The sequence below is a fragment of the Leptonychotes weddellii genome, chromosome 8, assembly GCF_054177405.1.
Source record: "Leptonychotes weddellii isolate Sample4059 chromosome 8, ASM5417740v2, whole genome shotgun sequence".
NCBI lineage: Eukaryota > Metazoa > Chordata > Mammalia > Carnivora > Phocidae > Leptonychotes > Leptonychotes weddellii.
This window is the reverse complement of record NC_138376.1, coordinates 27,693,019-27,711,424: the sequence shown is the minus strand read 5'-3', so window position 1 is coordinate 27,711,424 and position 18,406 is coordinate 27,693,019. Positions and strand designations below refer to the sequence as shown.

Genomic DNA, 18,406 nt, shown 5'->3' with positions numbered 1-18,406 from the left:
TGTGTATTTTGCTTGTACAGTCAGAGAAGATCTCTGGAAGGACACCCAAAGAACTGGTAACACTCATCAGCACTGTGCCAGGAAGTGGTCACTGGGGGACAAGGGTGATAGGATTTTCACTTTCCATCCCTTTGTAACTTCTGATTTTAAAGCATGCAACCATATTACCTATTCAAAAAATGTGTATCTGTACTCTTCTAAAAGTGAATTATGATGTGAGCTTAAAAAAAGGGGTGTCTGGGTGGCTCAGTTAAGTGGCCAACTCTTGGTTTTGGCTCAGGTCATGATCTCAGGCTCAGGTCATGATCTCTCTAAGATCGAGCCCTGCGTCAGGCTCCGTGCTCAGTGGGGAGTCTATTTGAGGATTCTCTCTCCCTCTCCCTCCACTTTGACAGGCTCTCCCCCGACCCCCCACCTAAAATAAATAAATAAATCTTAAAAAAAAAAAAAAACCCAACAGAATATACAAAAATTTATATATGCCCACACAGTCATATACACAAAATACACATACAGGGGAAATTCAATGTTACATCAAGATGGTAATAATCTTTTATTTTTAATAATCTTTTATTTATCAGGATTTTTATGATGTGGTTAGAATACCCAAGTCCTGTTTGTATGTTTAACTCACTTCCACCATGACTGCACCAGCGTTCCAATCAGTAATCAATTTCCAGAGATGGAAATGAAGATTAGGACTCTGGGTTCCCAATATTTTCAGAATACTCAACAAAGGAAAAAATCTACAGTCCCTAAAAAGTTGGTGAGTCAATACTTCCCAATCCTTAATGAAAACACAGGGAGTATAAATAAAGAACTACAAAATTTGGTTCTCCAGGTAGACAGTAAAAAGGGAAAGGAAAATACCTGTCCATCGGGTAGCAAACTGCTGAATGACATAATGTGCAGTTTCATAATCCTACGAGAGCGCTCCCTGTTTCAAATCACTACTCTTCAGCTTCCTGTTTCTTCCCTCATTCTCACTAGTAACCAAGGAGACCACGGGTTTTCCTAAGCTTCTATCTCCCAAACATCAAACTAGTTCTCTTTCTGTTTAAAGGAGGGGGGAGGCAGCAAAAGAGAAATGACTTTTAACTTAAACATACATAAATAAATAAATAAATAAAATTGCGTTCTCATAAAACCATTGCCCTTGTTTTCTGACACTGGGTAAAAGAGATTTGGGGGCACTTGGCTGCTTCCATCAGTGGAGCATGTGACTCTTGAACTCAGTGTTGTTAAGTCTGAGCCCCACGCTGGGCATAGAGTTTACTAAATAAATAAAACAGATTCAGAAACAACTTCCGAATCCCAGCTGAAAGAAGGGAATCCACCCCCTCCTGAAACCAGGTAAGCAGTGACCTACCTCTGGAATGAAAAGGAAAAAGTCAGGGCCTTAACAGAGCCCATCTGCTATGGCCATGATCTTGGGCTTGGTTCTTAGGCTGACATTCACTTGAGTCTATCATCTGATACAGTCACCTTCTTGGTTGCAATTTATGAGCTACCAGTGTTTACTTGCGAGACTGTGTGGGAGCTGGAAGGGAAGAAGATAAACACACCAAAGCCCAGCTGAGCAACTGACAGGCTTTACATTTTATTTCCAGGAAATGACATCTTGTTTTCACAAAGAGGTAGACCATCCTCTCCAAGAGAGGCTGCCTTAGCTTTTAGGGGCAGCCGTAGGGGTACCGCGCCCCGTCCAAAACAAATGTCAACTGAGGGGCTTCTGAGGTACCAAAACGCTAACAGAAACAATAAAGTTAAAAAGCAGAACAGAAATGCATAACCCATTCACCACACAGGGAAGCGGAGTCTATCAAGTCCCCGGAAGCAGCCCTCGTGGTGGCAGCACGGCCAGCCAACAACGGTCGGTCGTGCGGAGGACTCGCTAACTCAGTCTCTGTGCCACGGGGCTCCGCCCCGCGCGCCATCTCAGAGCGGCCCAAGACCTGTCCACAGATAATCCTCCAGACCCTCCCAAGCTTCCACTGCCTGGTAGTCCCTCGAACGCCCCTGGAACGTGGTCTTCAGGACAGTCTCTTCGCTTGGACGAGAAAGAAAAGAGAATTAAAGGAGGAGCCTGCATTTCCCTGGCCCGGCCTCCCTGCTGCCACCCTCATGTCACGCTGCACAGAGCCTGCTCCTCATTTCTCCCAGAGTAAGAGTTCAGGGCCACTCCTACCAAAGGCCCACGAGGTCCTTCTGTGCTGCCCCCCTCGCCCCCATGGCACGCTCCACTCCGGTCACACTGGCGGCCTCGCGGCCCTCTGCCTCCCCAGGCGCATTCCCCCTTCCTGTAACACTCTTCCCCGCAGGGCGGCCTGGCCACTGCCTCCAGGGCTTTACTCCAGTACTGCCTTCTCTCTGACGCCTCCCTCGACCACCTTACCAAAGATGGCAACGATCACTCCCTGATCCCTTGCTTTTTCTCCTTAGCACTAATCACATCTAACTTACTAGATTTTCACTTGTCTTTCTATTCCTGGATCCTAGAGCAGCACCTGGCACAAAGCTGGCCCTCAATGAACACGTGTTGAAGGACGAAGGAATTATATACACAGCACTAGGCAAGGAGAGGTAGTAGACAGGGAGGAGGTGGGAGGGACAATTTACTGCTATTCACTGTTTCTGTTTCCTCAATCCGGGGAAGCAGGGATCCTGGCCTAAGAGCACAATAAAGATACCAGGGAGACTGTCCCCTTCCCTGAGATTGAGGTCCTGAACAACTGTCGGCAGGAGGACTGACAGGGTTATAAAAGTTACTCTTCTCCACTTGTGGGCAGCCTTGGAGAGCTAAGCGAGGCTCCCCTTCCCGCTGCTAATGGCCTCACCTAGTAACTCACAGAAAAATACAGAAGCCACAAGAAAGAAATTCTCTTGACTCCCCTCAAGCAAATTTCCTTGCCCACCCTCCCACGTTAAACCCTTCTCTCTAAAAAACAGATGTACCCTCCCACTTTTAAAGACTAATTCCCCAATCTGGGCCATGCATTCCCTGCCCTGCCCCATCCTGATTTCCAAAGAATCTGAGCCTGCCCACTATCTCAACTTCCCAGCCTCTCGAGCTCTGCCACAGGCTCAGCAACTGAACACACTTGGATCTCTCATGTCTTTAAAAAACAAAACAAAAACTTCCTCTTATCCCACCTCCTTCTCCAACTATGGCCTTCTCTTGGTGCTGTCCCTACCGTCTTGGCGGTAGCCAGATTTCTTGAGGACCCTGTCTATCTTACTTTGCTCTACTCCCTAACCTCACACTCATTCTCCAATTCACTGCAAACTAGCCTCTCACCCCACCAGCCCCCCAAACTTGTACTAGATAAAGTCATCAATGTCCCACACTCCTGCTACATCCAAAAGGCAATTTTTCATCCTATGCCCTGCTTACTTTTATCCCCAACACCTGGCACTTAGTAGGAACTGGGAAGGAAAGGCCCAGACAAAAGGAAGCAAGGAACAGATACTGGTTCTGGTTCAGGTTTCATGGGACAAGGGTAAAAGAGGTCCAAACTCTCCAGAGTTGGAAAGCAGAAAGCAATTCAAGCAGAAGCCTTAGCCAGGAATAGGAGCATGTCTGGTCTCATTAGATTTCTTAAAAACCACAGTAGCAGGCAGTCGGGCAGGATATATATCCAGCTGGTGTAGAGAAGCCTCAACGGGTGATGCACCTAATTCTATGATATTCTATGGGGGAGGGAGGAGGAAACATAATCAGTGACCCCAGCCACTCTCTAAGATTAGTTCATGGAAATCTAAAAATGCTCTGTGTTCATCTAGAGTTAAGTGTAGAAACCAAGAAACTCTCAGGGAAAATCTGGTTTGGTTAATGACACTCCTATTTACACAGGTGGCCTTCTATAATAAGAACTTCCTGAAAAGTATATGTCTGTAAAGCAAATCATAAAGTTACCTGCTCATCGGAAGGGAGAGTCCATTTTTTTAGAGAACCAAAATAATTCTGTTTTATCATTAAGAAGACAAAAGGGGAGCCTGGGTGGCTTAGTCGGTTGAGTGTCCAACTCTTGATTTCGGCTCAGGTCATGATCTCAGGGTAGTGAGATGGAGCCCCGCCTCAGGCTGTATGTGTCAGGCTCCGCATTCAGCACGGAGTCTGCTTGGGTTTCTCTCCTTATGCCCTCCCCACCGCCCCCCGCTTGTGCGAGTGCGCGCTCTCTCTCTCTCTCAAATAAATAAAATCTTAAAAAAAAAAAAAAAAGAAGTCTAAAAGACTCTAGAGTCAGCGAGCAATCTGAGGTTCTAGGGCTTCACGGGTTGCTACTCCACACACACTGTAATTAATCCCACGGCTGACCTCTACTCCGATCACGGTCCCCTCCCCCACTGGGGGGACAGTTCCTGTGCTGCCCTTGTCATTTCCAACTATGCATTCTGAGATGCCAGTAAGGGTGATGGGAGAGATGCCCATCAAGGGATAAGGAAAGGAAGGACAACAGACAAAGAGAAGGAAAGGAAAATTAAGGTGCAAAAATGGGAGGTGGTGATGGAGAAATAAAAAAAAAAAGCTTCTTGGGGCGCCTGGGTGGCTCAGTTGGTTAAGCGACTGCCTTCGGCTCAGGTCATGATCCTGGAGTCCCGGGATCGAGTCCCGCATCGGGCTCCCTGCTCGGCAGGGAGTCTGCTTCTCCCTCTGACCCTCCCCCTCTCATGCTCTCTCTATCTCATTCTCTCTCTCAAATAAATAAATAAAATCTTTAAAAAAATTAAAAAATTAAAAAATTAAAAAAATTTAAAAATTTAAAAAAAGCTTCTAGTAACAAGTTTACTAATTTTCTATCCCATGGCGATTTTACAACGGAAGAATTTTTAAAAGTCAAAAATTTTAAAGCGTTCAGTGTTACATACTATTTGAGTGTGTGCATGTGGACACCCCAGCCCATGCCTACCTTGCTGAGAGCCATTTTCCCCCAGATGAACTGTCCTGTGCTGGGCAGGCTTGCTGACCTCATGCGCACGACCCTTCAGATTTTCTAGGGGCAGGACTGAGTGGATTAAGAGTACCTGCTAACAAGTATTCTCTCTGGATGAGCTCAGCTTGCCAGACACAGTTACTGTGGCCATGCCCACATCCTCCTTTACGAGGCTCTGTCTTTCAGCAGAGGGGGATGGGCATTATCATGGAAAACCTTGCAGCTGGGCAGACAGATCTCTTTTCAGTGACTGCCACTTTCTCCTGTCCCGTGTCTGGATCACCCTCCTCATAGCCTACGGGCAACTGGCAAGAGCCACAGGCCCTGTGGTCTGACCTGAGTCGATCTTCCCAGCGACCCTCAAGCCTGTGGGGGTCTGTGTCACCCTCAGGGAAGCTATGCTTCCTCAAGTCTTCTCCCCACCTCGGCATACCTAAAGGCCACAGCACGCTCCCACCAGGAGCCTTGGCTCAGTGTAACGGTACCAAGGGAGCCAGGGGACGCAGTCTGAAAAAGCCCCTGGATTGAAAATCACTATTCTAAAGGACCGACAAGATTTTATTTCTAGATAATTTGCTTTCTTCTTTTCTGAGCACAACCCAAAGAAACTGCTAGGGAAAGCTAAAAGTGAGAATGTTAACACTCTGTCAACCAACCAATATTTAATGAGAACAGAACACACAGAGGAGGGGAAGTAGCTGACAGAAGACTGCTCTAGCCCCTCACCAGCTCCGGAGGGAGATCCTCTATAGGGAATGTCAGAATGTCTTCCCTTCAGAAAATCTCATATCAATATCCCAGAGAGCCACAATTATTCATGTGACAAGCACTTACTAGATGTTTGTTATCTGCCCCAGCTCCAGAGCATCCTTTTTCTAACATAGGATCTAGTATCCGAGCATTATCCTCCTCTCCTCTGTATAATCTGGCCTCACAGAGTTTACAAGGATCAGCGGCTCATCAGTCAATTGGCATCACTCCTCCCACGGGGATAGGGAACTAGAAGACAACAACCTGCCTGGAGGCCTGGAGTGGGGCTGCTCTTGTGCTGCCACCGACAGATGGGTTTCCCTCCCTGAGTCTGTGGTAAGAGCAACCCCTGCCCAGGAGGAAAACAGCCTTCCCGCGGTATCCGAACTCCGACAATTACAGGCCTGCCAATCCCAGTTCCCAGATCCTAAGTCTGGTCCTTTTTTAAAATTCCCATGCACTGGGGATTAAAGCAGCTTTCAACTGGCAAGGAAGGTTGGTATTTGAACTGAGAATTTTCTCTAAACCTCACACTGCAGACCAGTGAAGCTGCTGATGGCTCTGGCACGTTTCCCTAAATCGGGACTCAGAACCTTCTGTCTGTCTCTGGAGAACACCTCGGAGCTGCATTCGCTGCAATAACCACGGGAACGGAGACCAGTGTCAGCGCCCCTCGCGGCGGGGAGGCCGCTTCAGTTCACCGCGTCGGCTCCGAGGGTTACCGACAAGGCACAGAGGCACCCTCTTTAGCCCTGGAGGGAGAGGGGGGTTTGATGTGATTTATTCTACAGGATTAACTGTGTGAGGGGAGCCAGAGGTGAACTTAAGACATGGGGCTCTTCTTTCCCTTTCCAGTGCTGCATGAAGCCATCTATCGCGCTTGCACGCACGAGAAGAAACCCAGTCAGTGGGCTGGGTGAAGAAAGTACATGAGTGTCCCCAACCCCCCCAACCTCCGAGACCCAGCACACTCCAACTCAAAGGCTGACCTGGGTTGAATCTGGGTCCCAGGTCACTGCTCCTCTCAGAAGGCATTCACGATACCTCAGTGGACACTTCCTAAGCCGTGGCTGTCCTCAGGCTGCCCTGGCCCCATGTGGACATTCTGTCACGTATGGGCAACAAGGGGGCACTGCTATGAACACATCACTGCTTCTCGTGCCTCTGTGCTTTGTGCTGAAGCCTCTGCTTGGAAAGCTCCACCCCTGGGAACCTTTAAGACTCAGTTCAAGTGACACTTCTTCCATGAAGCTTTCTACTGGACCTCTAGCTGCCCCGACCAAACTGAGAGCCCGCTCCTCTACAGTGTACCAGCACACTGGCGTGGGACTTGTCCGACTGCCTACTCGCCTCTCTCCCTCCTCCATATGGCCTTTAGTGCTGTGGGAACAGTGACAAGGCCGTACATATCTCTTTATCCCCGTGTGGCGTGTACCGTTCCTGTAAATGCTGACGGAGGGAGAAGTGAGGGGAAGAGCAATGGGATTCTGCCAGAATCAAGCGGCTCCTGCGAGGTAAAAGATCTGGGAGGGCTCAAACTGGCCACAAAATCTATGAGCACACAGCTGTCAGGAAAGTGGAGAACACTTCGGTTCCAAAGAACCACCTGAGGGCTGTCCCCCCCTTCCCAAGGTGAGATGCCTTCCTTGGCAGAACAGGCTCAAGCCCATTTCCTGCTCAGCAGCTCCTTCACCTGGCTCTGCATAGGCTCACGGCCTCCGCTCTGGCTGATCAGCCAAGGGCCAGTCACAGCATTGCTGCCTGCAGACTAGCAGCAGATTCCTGGCCCTATTCAAAGTGGCTGACATCTGCTGAAGGGCTAGCAGGAAGGAAGCAGCGGACAGAAGATCCTACTCTTAGCAGTGTGGCGTTTAGGCCTTCAGTTTCCCTGGACTGGGAGAAAGGTATAGCCAGAGACATGGATGAACCTGGGTTACCAATGGCCAGGTGGTGGGGAGCACCTGTAAGGGGCAGTGAGCTTCTGGGTCTTCTCTGCTCGGCCCTTATGGGCAGCCAACTGACATCACTGCACTTTGGCTCTGATGCTCTCCCAGAAGGTAGTGCTGTGCTGGACTATTATTACCGTGATAATCGGATCCAGCCTGCTTCTATGCACTCTCATCCCTGGCCAATAACCAATCCTTTTTCCTCTCCATTAGCTTCCTTGTGCCTTGCCCCAAGATGCATCTTTAACCACAGGACATTTAAGTCTCAAGTGGAGGGGCTCTGCAACCCTCAACACAGCAAGCTTCAAGGGTGATGAGATCACTTGATTGAATAAGTGGATATTCACCAAGGAAGCATGGTTCATTAGGGGAACTCACCCACCCATTTCCCCAATCTCTTTATCCAAATTCTCTCCAACTGGGAGACTAGCTGGTAGACATATTAGCATCCTCAAAGATTAAATTTCTCTAATTTAACATTATGTTCAATTTGTGTAATTAAGCTGTGACTTACTATAAAATGTGTGTTCTCATCAAGCATTCTCCAATTTGTCAATCTCTGACTTGTTCATCTCCTATTGATAACTGTGTACCCAGCCCAAGATTTTTGCCAACACCTGGACAGCAACTGAACTGTCCTGAACAACAGCACCATCTAGTGACTGGTACAATAAACCTTCTGACCTTGTGTTTTCTACCCACATCCATAACCAAGGTACATACACTTAAGTCTCCCCCTTTCCCGTTGCTCAAATACGCGAGTCTATTCTCCCTCAACTCTTTCTCACATGTTCATTACCTTTAACTCTCCTTCCTTTTTTCCCATTTCTCCCTCCTCTTCTTTAGCTTAAGAATCATTTATCCTACTCTCTTCCCCAAACAAAAAATCTGCTTACTTAAGCTTGTCAGTCTTCTGTTGAGGGAACTCACTCACCTTCTTATTCATACCCACTCACCTTTTCGTTCCCTAATGAGGACAATTCGTCGTTCTTTCACTTCTGAGCTCAGATTATCTACCATCTTATTAATGCAATTGTCCAGAACCAGGGAGTGGGTTTTGGACTTGATGTCCTTCCGACAAATGGGGCATTCTACCTTCCGCTTCATCCACTCATTGATACAGTAGGAGCAGAAACTGTGGGCACAGTTCAAGGTGACAGCCTACAACGGGAATGTGAACACACATATCAGAACCGTCATGCTTACTTTCCCAGGGAGGTTGTGATCTCAAAGCTAGGACAGGAGTTCATTTCCAAGGCCAAATGGAAATTTAACCCTAATCCCATCTAGAGGGCTTACAGATGGTATTAGAATTGTTCTTGGGGATGGGAGATTTTAAGTCAGATGGTTCATCTTCGTTCTCAAAGGTAAGTTCAAATTTGTCTGTCTTGTTCCACCAACTCAGACGACACTGCCAAGGCAGGTTAGCTACCTTGCAAACAAACGTCACTGGACACAAGCAGGACTAGTAAGCGTGTGAATGTTTGGTACAAATACATCACTAATTCTCTCATGGGAAACAAATGTATAACCTGCTAATGGAGAATCAGATCAATCTTAATAGATGACGGGGAGCACACTCTGAATACTCAGTATATAGAACGGCAGGAGGCAGCCATCTATACTCAAAAATACTTAAAAAGTAAAATACATGTAAAAGACAGCTAAAAAGGCTGGGGAAAAAGAAACTAAAACAATGGGAAAAATGTAATGGATTCACTGACAGTGACTGAATCCTTAAGTAAATAAGCCTGAGAGAAGAGGGAAAGCAGAAGGGAGTCTAAAGCTGAGGAGCTCCTCCGAGTCACTCCAATGGTCAGATGTCTGCCAGGGCCCTTTTCACTTCTGAAAATATAAACCGTGCTCTTCACTACTCTTGTTTATGTACATCTCCTAAGATACAAGTTTTTCGGAGGCTCAAAAGTCTTCATTCCTGCTTTTAGGATAGCAGTGGAAAATACCAGAAATTATGCATTTTTCAAATGCCAAGTCAAGCACAGAAAGCCAACTAGGAGGTATTTTGTTAACTATATGAGATAAATCCTCACAAACAGGACTAAAAACCTGTCTGATTAAAATAAAACCTCTTTCCAACACTGACTTTACAAGGTGACCGTAGAAAAGGTCAGGCAGTCTGCGGTAAACAAGGCGCGGGTCAGGTTGTTTGTCTGTTGTCTGTGGAGATGTTCTGGGTGGGCTAACTCATCACCCAGCCCAACATCCCTTCCCTTGCCTCCCTCTAGCAGAGCCCTGTCAAAGCCACACTGGGTCTCTCCAAAGTAGGGAATCAACTGACTAGAAACTATGGGGGGAAACGATGACCTGAGTCAAACTGGATCCAGAGCAAAAGAAACAGATCTACCCAGGACAGATTTCTCAGGAGGCTAATAGACTCAACCTCCCTATAGACTACCAGAGACAAGGAAGGAGTGCGTGCATGCATTTTCTTTTTTAAAGAAGTCTGAAAAGCACTGTCATTTAACAACTTGAGTTTAAGATGAATGGTATAAGATGAACTGGTCACAAATGCAAAAATTTGACATGATAACAAATGGTAACCTAGGAGATGTTTTCGTTTTCATAGGGAGCCTCAGAGTCCCAGAAATATGTTCCATCTGGCTGAATTCCCAAAGTGGTCACACGTCAGTGACATTTACCACCCTGTTAAAGGCTGAATGAACTATCCGCCCACTCTCAGCACTGCGCCCATTCAGAGTAAAGAAAGACAAGCTTTATTGAGCAGCTTTACTCTGATACCTCAAAAATCTAATGCCACGTGGCCCCGTTTTCTCCCAACAACAAAGAAATAAAGGCTTTATTGCAGCTAAAAAGAGCAACTGTACCAAATAAACACTCAACAACACACAAAATAAAAAGATCAGTAAAGGTAAAGAAGACTACAAAAGACAAATGAGACACATCCACCTCTCGAAGTCACTTTGAGGTCAGATAACTACAGTAGATTCCTAGAATAAAAATCTCTTCAGAATGTTTCCCTACAGCAGAACCTGTGCAGCCGAGGCTCCGTTCAGGTTGAGAGGAGTAAGAAGGCATGAGCCACTGCTTGTAATTACCTCAATGAAGTATTCTGAGCAAATAATACACTGGAGCTCATTCTCTAGCACGTCATTCACGTGGCTAAGCACTTCCTCCTTCTGTGCTTGCACCTTCTCCTTCTCTTCCTGCAAAGACACACAACCCCACCTGTCATTTGGAGGAACCGACAAGAATGCAAAACAGGACAGGGAACAGGTTAATTGTCTGGAATAGGATTCAGGAGTCTAAATAAAATATTCAACCTGGCGCAGCAACAGGAGAATGAAACCCTTTCCCAGAGGGTTATGATTTCTCAGAACTGCTTTCTAATATAGGGCACTGTCTTCCTTTCTTTCCTCTCTCCACTTTTTCTGTATTTGCATTGTAGGTCTGTCTCCTTCCCCAGAACTAACCAAATGAGAAAAACTGAAGGTAGCGTTCAGACCACCCAAGACTAGAATGAGGATTACATAGCCTATAACTAACGGCAGTTTAGAGGTGATATAAAATCATCCCAAGCAACCAAGAACTACTGGACATGAAAGCAGACATGAAAACGAGGCCAAAGAGGGGCGCCTGGGTGGCTCAGTAAGTAAGTAAGTAAGTAAGTAAGTAAATAAATAAATAAATAAAATCTTAAAAAAAAAAAAACAGGCCAAAGAGGCAGGAAGCCTGAATTAGTTTATAAGGTCCCCTGTGTTCCTTGCAGCTGCCTCTTCTACAAAATAAGGCTAATACTTATACTCCTCCCTGGAGGCAGGAGGCTGAGAGGGCCTCTTCCAGGCCCTTGGGGATCCAAGCTCTATGATGCTTGCCACCTCTACCTCCTGCAGAGGTCTGCAGTCCAATTTCCCTCTGCTCCCCCCAAGAGGTCAGACCACCTGTGGACACACTTTTTGGGAAGGATCTTAGGTATGTTCTCTTGAAGCAAACATTTATTTATTTATTTATTTATTTATTAATTTATTAAGATTTTGTTTAGTTATTTGACACAGAGAGCGAGCAAGCACAAGCAGGGGGGGCGGAAGAGGGAGAGGGAGAAACAGGATCCCCACCAAGCAGGGAGCCCTATGTGGGGCTCGGTCCCAGGATCCTGAGATCAGGACCTGAGCCGAAGGCAGACGCTTAATGCTCTGAGCCACCCAGGCACCCCGCAAACATTTATTTAAGTCAGCACCTTATCCCCTAAACTCAAAGTGTCAGGAGCCCCTGACGGGAAAGGTAAGGCCATTTAGGGTGTATCTGAGTAACTGATTAATGTTTCATTTTTTTAAAAAGATTTTATTTATTTACTTGACAGAGAGAGAGACAGGGAGAGAGGGAACACAAGCAGGGGGAGTGAGAGAAGGAGAAGCAGGCTTCCCGCTGAGCAGGGAGCCCGATGCGGGGCTCGATCCCAGCACCCTGGGATCATGAACTGAGCCGAAGGCAGATGCTTAACGACTAAGCCACCCAGGCGCCCCAATTTTTCATCTTTTATTGTCTCTTTTAATCAAAGCAAAGACTGTCACACTGCTTAGGGCAGTGAAGAGGGTCTGGACCCATTTTAACTAAAGTCAAGTTCCCTGAAAACTTACAAATTGCTAAGTTTAAAAAGATTTGGTGGTTTTTTGGAATTTAAGAAAGAAAGTACTATGTGATTTAAACAGAGGATAAGGATCTCAAACCAAATGAAAGTTGAGTCTCCTCCTTTCTGTATTCTGCTCCAGGTCTGTCTGTGGGGAAGGGTGGGCTGAGAGATGCAGTCAGCCTCAGGCATTAAGTTTAGGTCAGAGGTTCCAAACCGGTGGCCTGTGGACTGGCTCTTGCTGGCAGATTTGTTTAGTTTGGCCCTCATGGTATTAAAAAAAAAAACCCTTGAATTTGTTGCTAATATTTAAAATTGAAAGAGTTCACATAAACATTTGGATTTCCATCTTCTGTGGAAAAGGCAGAAGATCTGACAACAGTGGGCCTGCACTTCTGGACAGCAACAACTGCCTGCAACAGAGAAGCACTGCCTCTCGGGGATGGGGGCAGGGAAGGGGGGTGGCGAGTGCCCCTGGCTGGTGTGCTTCTGTACTCACAGCTCCCTACTGTGATCCTGCACCAAGGCCACTCCACTCACTTCTATTACCAGTCTACCCTGGTAGGCACCTGAGTTTAGAACCCCTAATTTAAGCATTCCACTGATGTGATGTGGGAAATAATTATCTACATGCATCAGGATGAACTGTTTCTCAACTATACCACCCCTTAGCCTGTCTCAATGAAACACTCTGAAGGAGCATCTACCACAGCCAAAGGACGAGACTGCAGGATCAGAGTCTCATTCCCAGCATTTCGCTTCTGAATGAGGGAAGGAAAAAAATGTCTTAGAGGCAGACCCTTCTATAGGCCTGAATAATTTTACGGATTATATCCCCTGAGGCAGAGAACTGCCATAATCTCTCTCTTCGTTCACCATAGCAACCCTTGCACTGTTGAAAATGCTGAGTTGCGTGTACTAACCAAATTCTAAACCTTCATCTTCTTTCTAGTACCTTGGTCTGTTCCAATTCTTTGTTCTTGGCTTGAATGATTGCTTCAAAGTCCTTCTTGCTGCGATTTAGTTCTTCCATTAGAGCCCGATGCTGCAGAAACATAGCAGATACATATTCAAGATGAGCTTATACTGCATCTTTCCTTTCAGCCACACACGAGCCTGCTCCCTCCATCAGTGGCTTTGGTTCAAGGGATCAATGGATTGGCAATTTCAAGAATGCCTTTGTTCCTTCAGGACAGCTCACTTACCTGCTGGTTTTCTTCAGGGAAGGGGGCAGCTAGGGAGGGAGGTCATCAAATCCATTAATCCCTCTGGAAATAACCCAACCTCAGTGGCCATCCAAATCAACTAAAGAACTTACACTGCCTTCCAGAGAGTCTGATTCTGTAGGTTTGGCTGGGGGCCCAGGAATGTGCATTTTTTTTTTAAAAGCCGCCCAAGTGATTCTGGGAACCAATGCTCAAGAGCTGGTAAGTTATCTGAGGCTACCCAGCACTGGGAGTGGCTTTTAAGAAATAATCAGGGAGAAATGGAATGTCTAGATAATCATTTTTATTGAAATAAAAAAGACCTTTAACCTATTTATTCTACAAATCACATACGACGTGCTTGTAAGGCAGTGCTGCCTGAACCCTGCCTGTGTCTTCTGGAAGCTGGCACACCCAAGAGCTAATAGCTCAATCATTGTGACTAACCACCTACACTGAATGTCAAGAGATTCTACTATGAAAATTTCTGAGCACCCTTGTGCTAAAGTATAGCTTACACTTTAATTCTCACCTTAAATCCTTTCTTAAAAAGGGTGGAATAAAGGTAAATATTTCTGAAAAGATATTACTCAAGAAACAAATTTTAAGATGTGTGGTCTCCCCCCAAAAAGCAATTATATCAGAAGGCCTAGGTATTCATCTTGACCACTGATTAGATGTATGTGCCTAACTTACTCATCTATAAAATGGGACAACAGGTGCCCCTCCTACATCAGTGTTAAGAAAATAAAATAACAGATATGAAAGCATTTGGAAAAGTTTTTAAAGCTCTATGTAGGGGCGCCTGGGTGGCTCAGTCATTAAGCGTCTGCCTTTGGCTCGGGGCACGATCCCAGGGTCCTGGGATCGAGCCCCACATCTGGCTCCCTGCTCAGCAGGAGACCTGCTTCTCCCTCTCCCACTGCTTGCTTGTATTCCCTCTCTCGCTGTGTCTCTGTCAAATAAATAAATAAAATCTTAAAAAAAAAAAAAAAGCTCTATGTAAATGCAAGTTTTTGTAATTGCCTAGTAAGTAAAAAAAAAAAACTGCTACAGAGGGACCAACAGGGTGGACCAAAAAACAACCACTGTTTCAGTTGAGAGAGTGGTATGTCCCTAGGCAGTTGTTATAAACCATGACCTAAAAGTATCCCATTTTAGACTAATGAATGGAGACTGGCCAACTACCTCATGCTAAATGTTTTCCTATCTCTCAGGAGAGGGTGAGTTGTTGTGGGTGCAAGGTACTCAATGATCCCTTGGGGATTTCCAAGTAGCAGAACCTTACTCTTTTCCAGTCAATTTCAAAACAATATTGCAATACAATTTAATAATGCTCTAAATGGGAAATATGCCTAGTTTCCCACCCTAGAAAATAAACAAGCTTAGAAAATAAAATTCTAAAAAGATTGAATTTTCACCCAAGGCTTTTCAAGGCTATTTGTACACCCCTTAGGGAAATCAAGGCAGGCATTCCCCCCAAAGCTCACAATAAGACAGGGCTATTAGCATTCTAAGAAGGTTGGGAATTACATATGCAAGAAAAGAACGTAAGGAAAAATTCTCCTAAACAAATTCTAACGCAATTGCTCACTCTTCTCAAGGAGATTTGAACCATCCCACTAACCTCCTGACAAAACTTGCATCAAATTCCTGATCATAAACACGTTAAAGATGGAAGATAAAGCAGGTTTAAAGACTATCAGATGATAGTCAAGTTACATGAAATACATTACAGGCAATCTTTGAGGGGAATTTATTCCTGTGAGCCTTGCCCTTTCAGTAAATCGCTATGCTTTGCTGACTGTCAAACTGCACTCTCAACCTGACCTAAAATGCTTAACTGGAACATTCTTGAATGGTTTCTGGAAGGCTTCAGCTCAGGAACAGTGAGGTAATAAAGACCCTTGCAGGCCCTGGTGGCCAAGTCATAGCTTGAAATGCCCCTCTGCTGCCCTCACCTTTCTGGAAGCACAGCCACTTCCCCCAGAGAGCCTCCTAACTGCTAAAGGCTCCGTCCCATCTTCACTAGAGCAACGTCTGCTCAGATGAAGACCCAGGTTTTCAGGCTGAGTCCCGGCATGTCTGTGAGGCCCAGTCTCTAACCTGATGGTGTGAGCAGCCACTCGTCTGCAGAGTGGAGATCTGCAGAGGTGTGTGCTAAGCACAAGAGGCAGCCAGCGGCCACGGGAAGCTGCAGCCCACTACAATCCCAGTAGAGTGGCAAGAGATAAGTTACCTCCTGCAGAGCCTGGGCCAACTGTTGCTTCAGGTCCTCTTCTCCTTGCTCCTTCTCCAAACCCTGCAAAGCCAAAAACAAAATGGAAGGTTTCCCTGCAGAGAGGGGGATAAAAGAAACAAAATCTAGCAACAAGCAGAGCAGACTAGCTTCTGTGAGCATCTGGAAACAACAGGGGGCAGGGAGCAGGTGGAAAATCTCCCATTTTATTTTAAGCTGTTGGCAGGAAGGGATTTGAGCAGCGTGAACTACTTACTCAAACACTGCACACCTCAGGGCTGTCACCTTCAAGCTACCACCCGAGTTGTTCTGGAGAGAACCCCTGGGGTAATACTCCAAATCTTCTTCACTGGCTAACACCGTGACTCCCAGAAAGATGTAAACTGAGCTTCGAAGCCACCAAATATCTAAACTCAGATATAATCCCCTAGGTTGACACTCACAAGCTCCACCACGTTTCTTCCCTCAATTCTGGCCGCCCTCTTAGTGTGAGTCTCTGTCACTTCTAGCCCATAAACTGCCTCTCCTCCTCGCTGCAACTTACACTGTTTTCTCCATCAGCCCCCTCTGATATGGATGCCTTCCACATCATCGTTGCCCTATGTCCAGCACCTTCTACAAGACCCTCTAGGCCCTTCCCTCTTTAAGAATTACCTGCCCATTTAATATGCCAACTGGAAATTATTCTCTAATTTAAATATATATTGACTTAAAACTGTCCTGATTATTTTACATGTATAATATATCTCATTTCTTGAACAAGATTTATTTCTTAATGGCAAAAACCCTTTATTAAGCATCTTCATAACCACCTGAACTCCAAGTATAGAACACCAGGCAATGCAGGTGCTCAAAAAAAAAAAAAAAAAAAAAAATCTGTGTGAAGCAACAACAGTTAAATGAGCTTTAGAACAATTAGTAGGAGTAGAATAAATCCTTAGGGCTTGGTGGCAGAGGGAAATGCAGCTCATAAACAAAGGACTAGATACATTTCACCATGAGCTATTTATATATGACCCTCAAATACCCTAGAAATTCTCCAAGCCAGTCCTTTTTGCCTTTCTTTACCATTTTGATATAGAAAAAGATGTTATAGCTATATCCTGAAGCATGACCAAATATTAATTAATAATAACTCTTGTTCCTGAACACATTAGCCTTTAAAGAAGGTTCTGCTCTGGTGAAGGTGTCATACACTAAATATTAAAGATGAACTCCCTCCATTAACTTCAAGAACTAGTCCAGGCCGGTAGGGGAAGCAAAAAGGTACACATGAGCAAGCAGTGTATACCCTCAGAAAGACCCATTTAATCCATGGCCCTTGCTAATGCTACCAGTTCAAGGGGATAGCAGAGATTAGAATGAAATTTATAAATTGTTCAGAAATAAGCCAACACTACTGGTTGTTCCTTCCCCTGAGCAAAGTAAACAAAACAGAAAAGCTTATTCTCTTCAATCCTGATTGGTCCTTTTTATTTCTAAGTCAACAATGGGGAATTCTTGACATTCAATATTACCTGAGCAAGTAGGTGGGAGTAAACATGTGCTTCTTGCCAGATGGGAACTGACATTTTGAGCAGGGACCAGGATCAGCTCTAGCCCAGAGGCTTTGTGCAAGAGCTTGCAATCTAAGCAAATGACTCAGGGATGGAGACACATTTGGTCTTACCCTGACACAGCTAAGACAGTCATTATTCGACCTTCCCCCTAAAGGTACTGGGGAAGGTGCTTATCACTCAACCCAACAACTGAATCACAATATACCTGGCCCCTCCTGTGCTGGATGCTTAGGATAGAAACAAAAACATTTTCTGCCTTTCTAGGCTCCTACTTCCTAGGTTAGCTACAGAGTTAACTAATCATCAGAGCTAGTAAGTTGCCAGGTACAACAAGAGCAGAGTTACCACCTGACCCATCGCTGCCTTGGGGCTAAGTGATTTGGCTTTGACATAGCAAAGAAAGATAATTCATAAGGACCACTATTGGTTTAACTGAGTGTACTGTGGTTCTGTGGCCTCCTGACCTTCATCCAACCTCTCTCTGAACTTACCTCAGTTCTCAGGGGCCTCAGCTTTACACCCTGAGATCAGTTACGTCCTGGCTAGCCAGCTACCTTACCCCATCATGGCACCACACTCTGGCTCTTGACCATCAGGCTGAAGTCTTAACACTTTATGCTACCCCCTTCTCCCTCTCAAAGTCCTTTGTTCCCATTCCATCTCGCGTCCCTGGCACTCAAAGCACGTGGTCCCTGACCCAGAAACACAGAGCTGTGGCCAGAGGCTCACCAAGGGCCTGCCCATCCCTGAGGAGCACTGGCGTCCTTCCCTCCTGTGTGGTACCTGGAGATGCTGTTCCTCTTCCTGGAAAGTCTTCTCTAGCTGCTCCACTCTGGCCTGCTGCTGGGCCTGCTCTGCGCACAGCTGGGACTGTAAGTCCTGCAGCTCCTGCTCCATTTTCACAATTTTCTTTGAGTTCCCTTTTTGGGTCTGCTTTTTCACCTTCAAGACAGCTACCTGTTTTTCCTGCATTTGTGTTTTCAGCTTCAGAATCCTGGACATGGTCACCTTGAACAGCTCTAAGCTGCTCTGAGACACTGAAGGGTTTGAGGCTTTCTGCTTCTTACGATGAAGCTCTATGATTTTTGCGGAGCCAGGGTGAACATGAGCCTCTGTGGCCTTCTCACTCGGCTCAAGAGAAGTCAACTTAGGATCCAAATATTCAGAGGG

At 45.8% G+C, this 18,406-nt stretch overlaps 1 protein-coding gene across 1 annotated transcript in view; it reads right to left on the bottom strand.

Annotated features, from left to right (window-relative positions):
• Positions 1–1,949: 1,949 nt before the first annotated feature.
• The window catches only part of RNF8 (ring finger protein 8), a 23,104-nt gene continuing 6,647 nt past the window's right edge, over positions 1,950–18,406 (bottom strand). Inside the window, exons 2-7 of the mRNA XM_081827547.1 lie at positions 18,020–18,403; positions 15,678–15,740; positions 13,189–13,278; positions 10,705–10,812; positions 8,587–8,791; positions 1,950–2,050 (exon numbers count right to left, since the gene is read on the bottom strand). Of these exons, the coding sequence (XP_081683673.1) occupies positions 2,034–2,050; positions 8,587–8,791; positions 10,705–10,812; positions 13,189–13,278; positions 15,678–15,740; positions 18,020–18,403 (867 nt within the window). The 3' untranslated portion in view covers positions 1,950–2,033. The remainder of the gene's footprint in view (positions 2,051–8,586; positions 8,792–10,704; positions 10,813–13,188; positions 13,279–15,677; positions 15,741–18,019; positions 18,404–18,406) is intronic.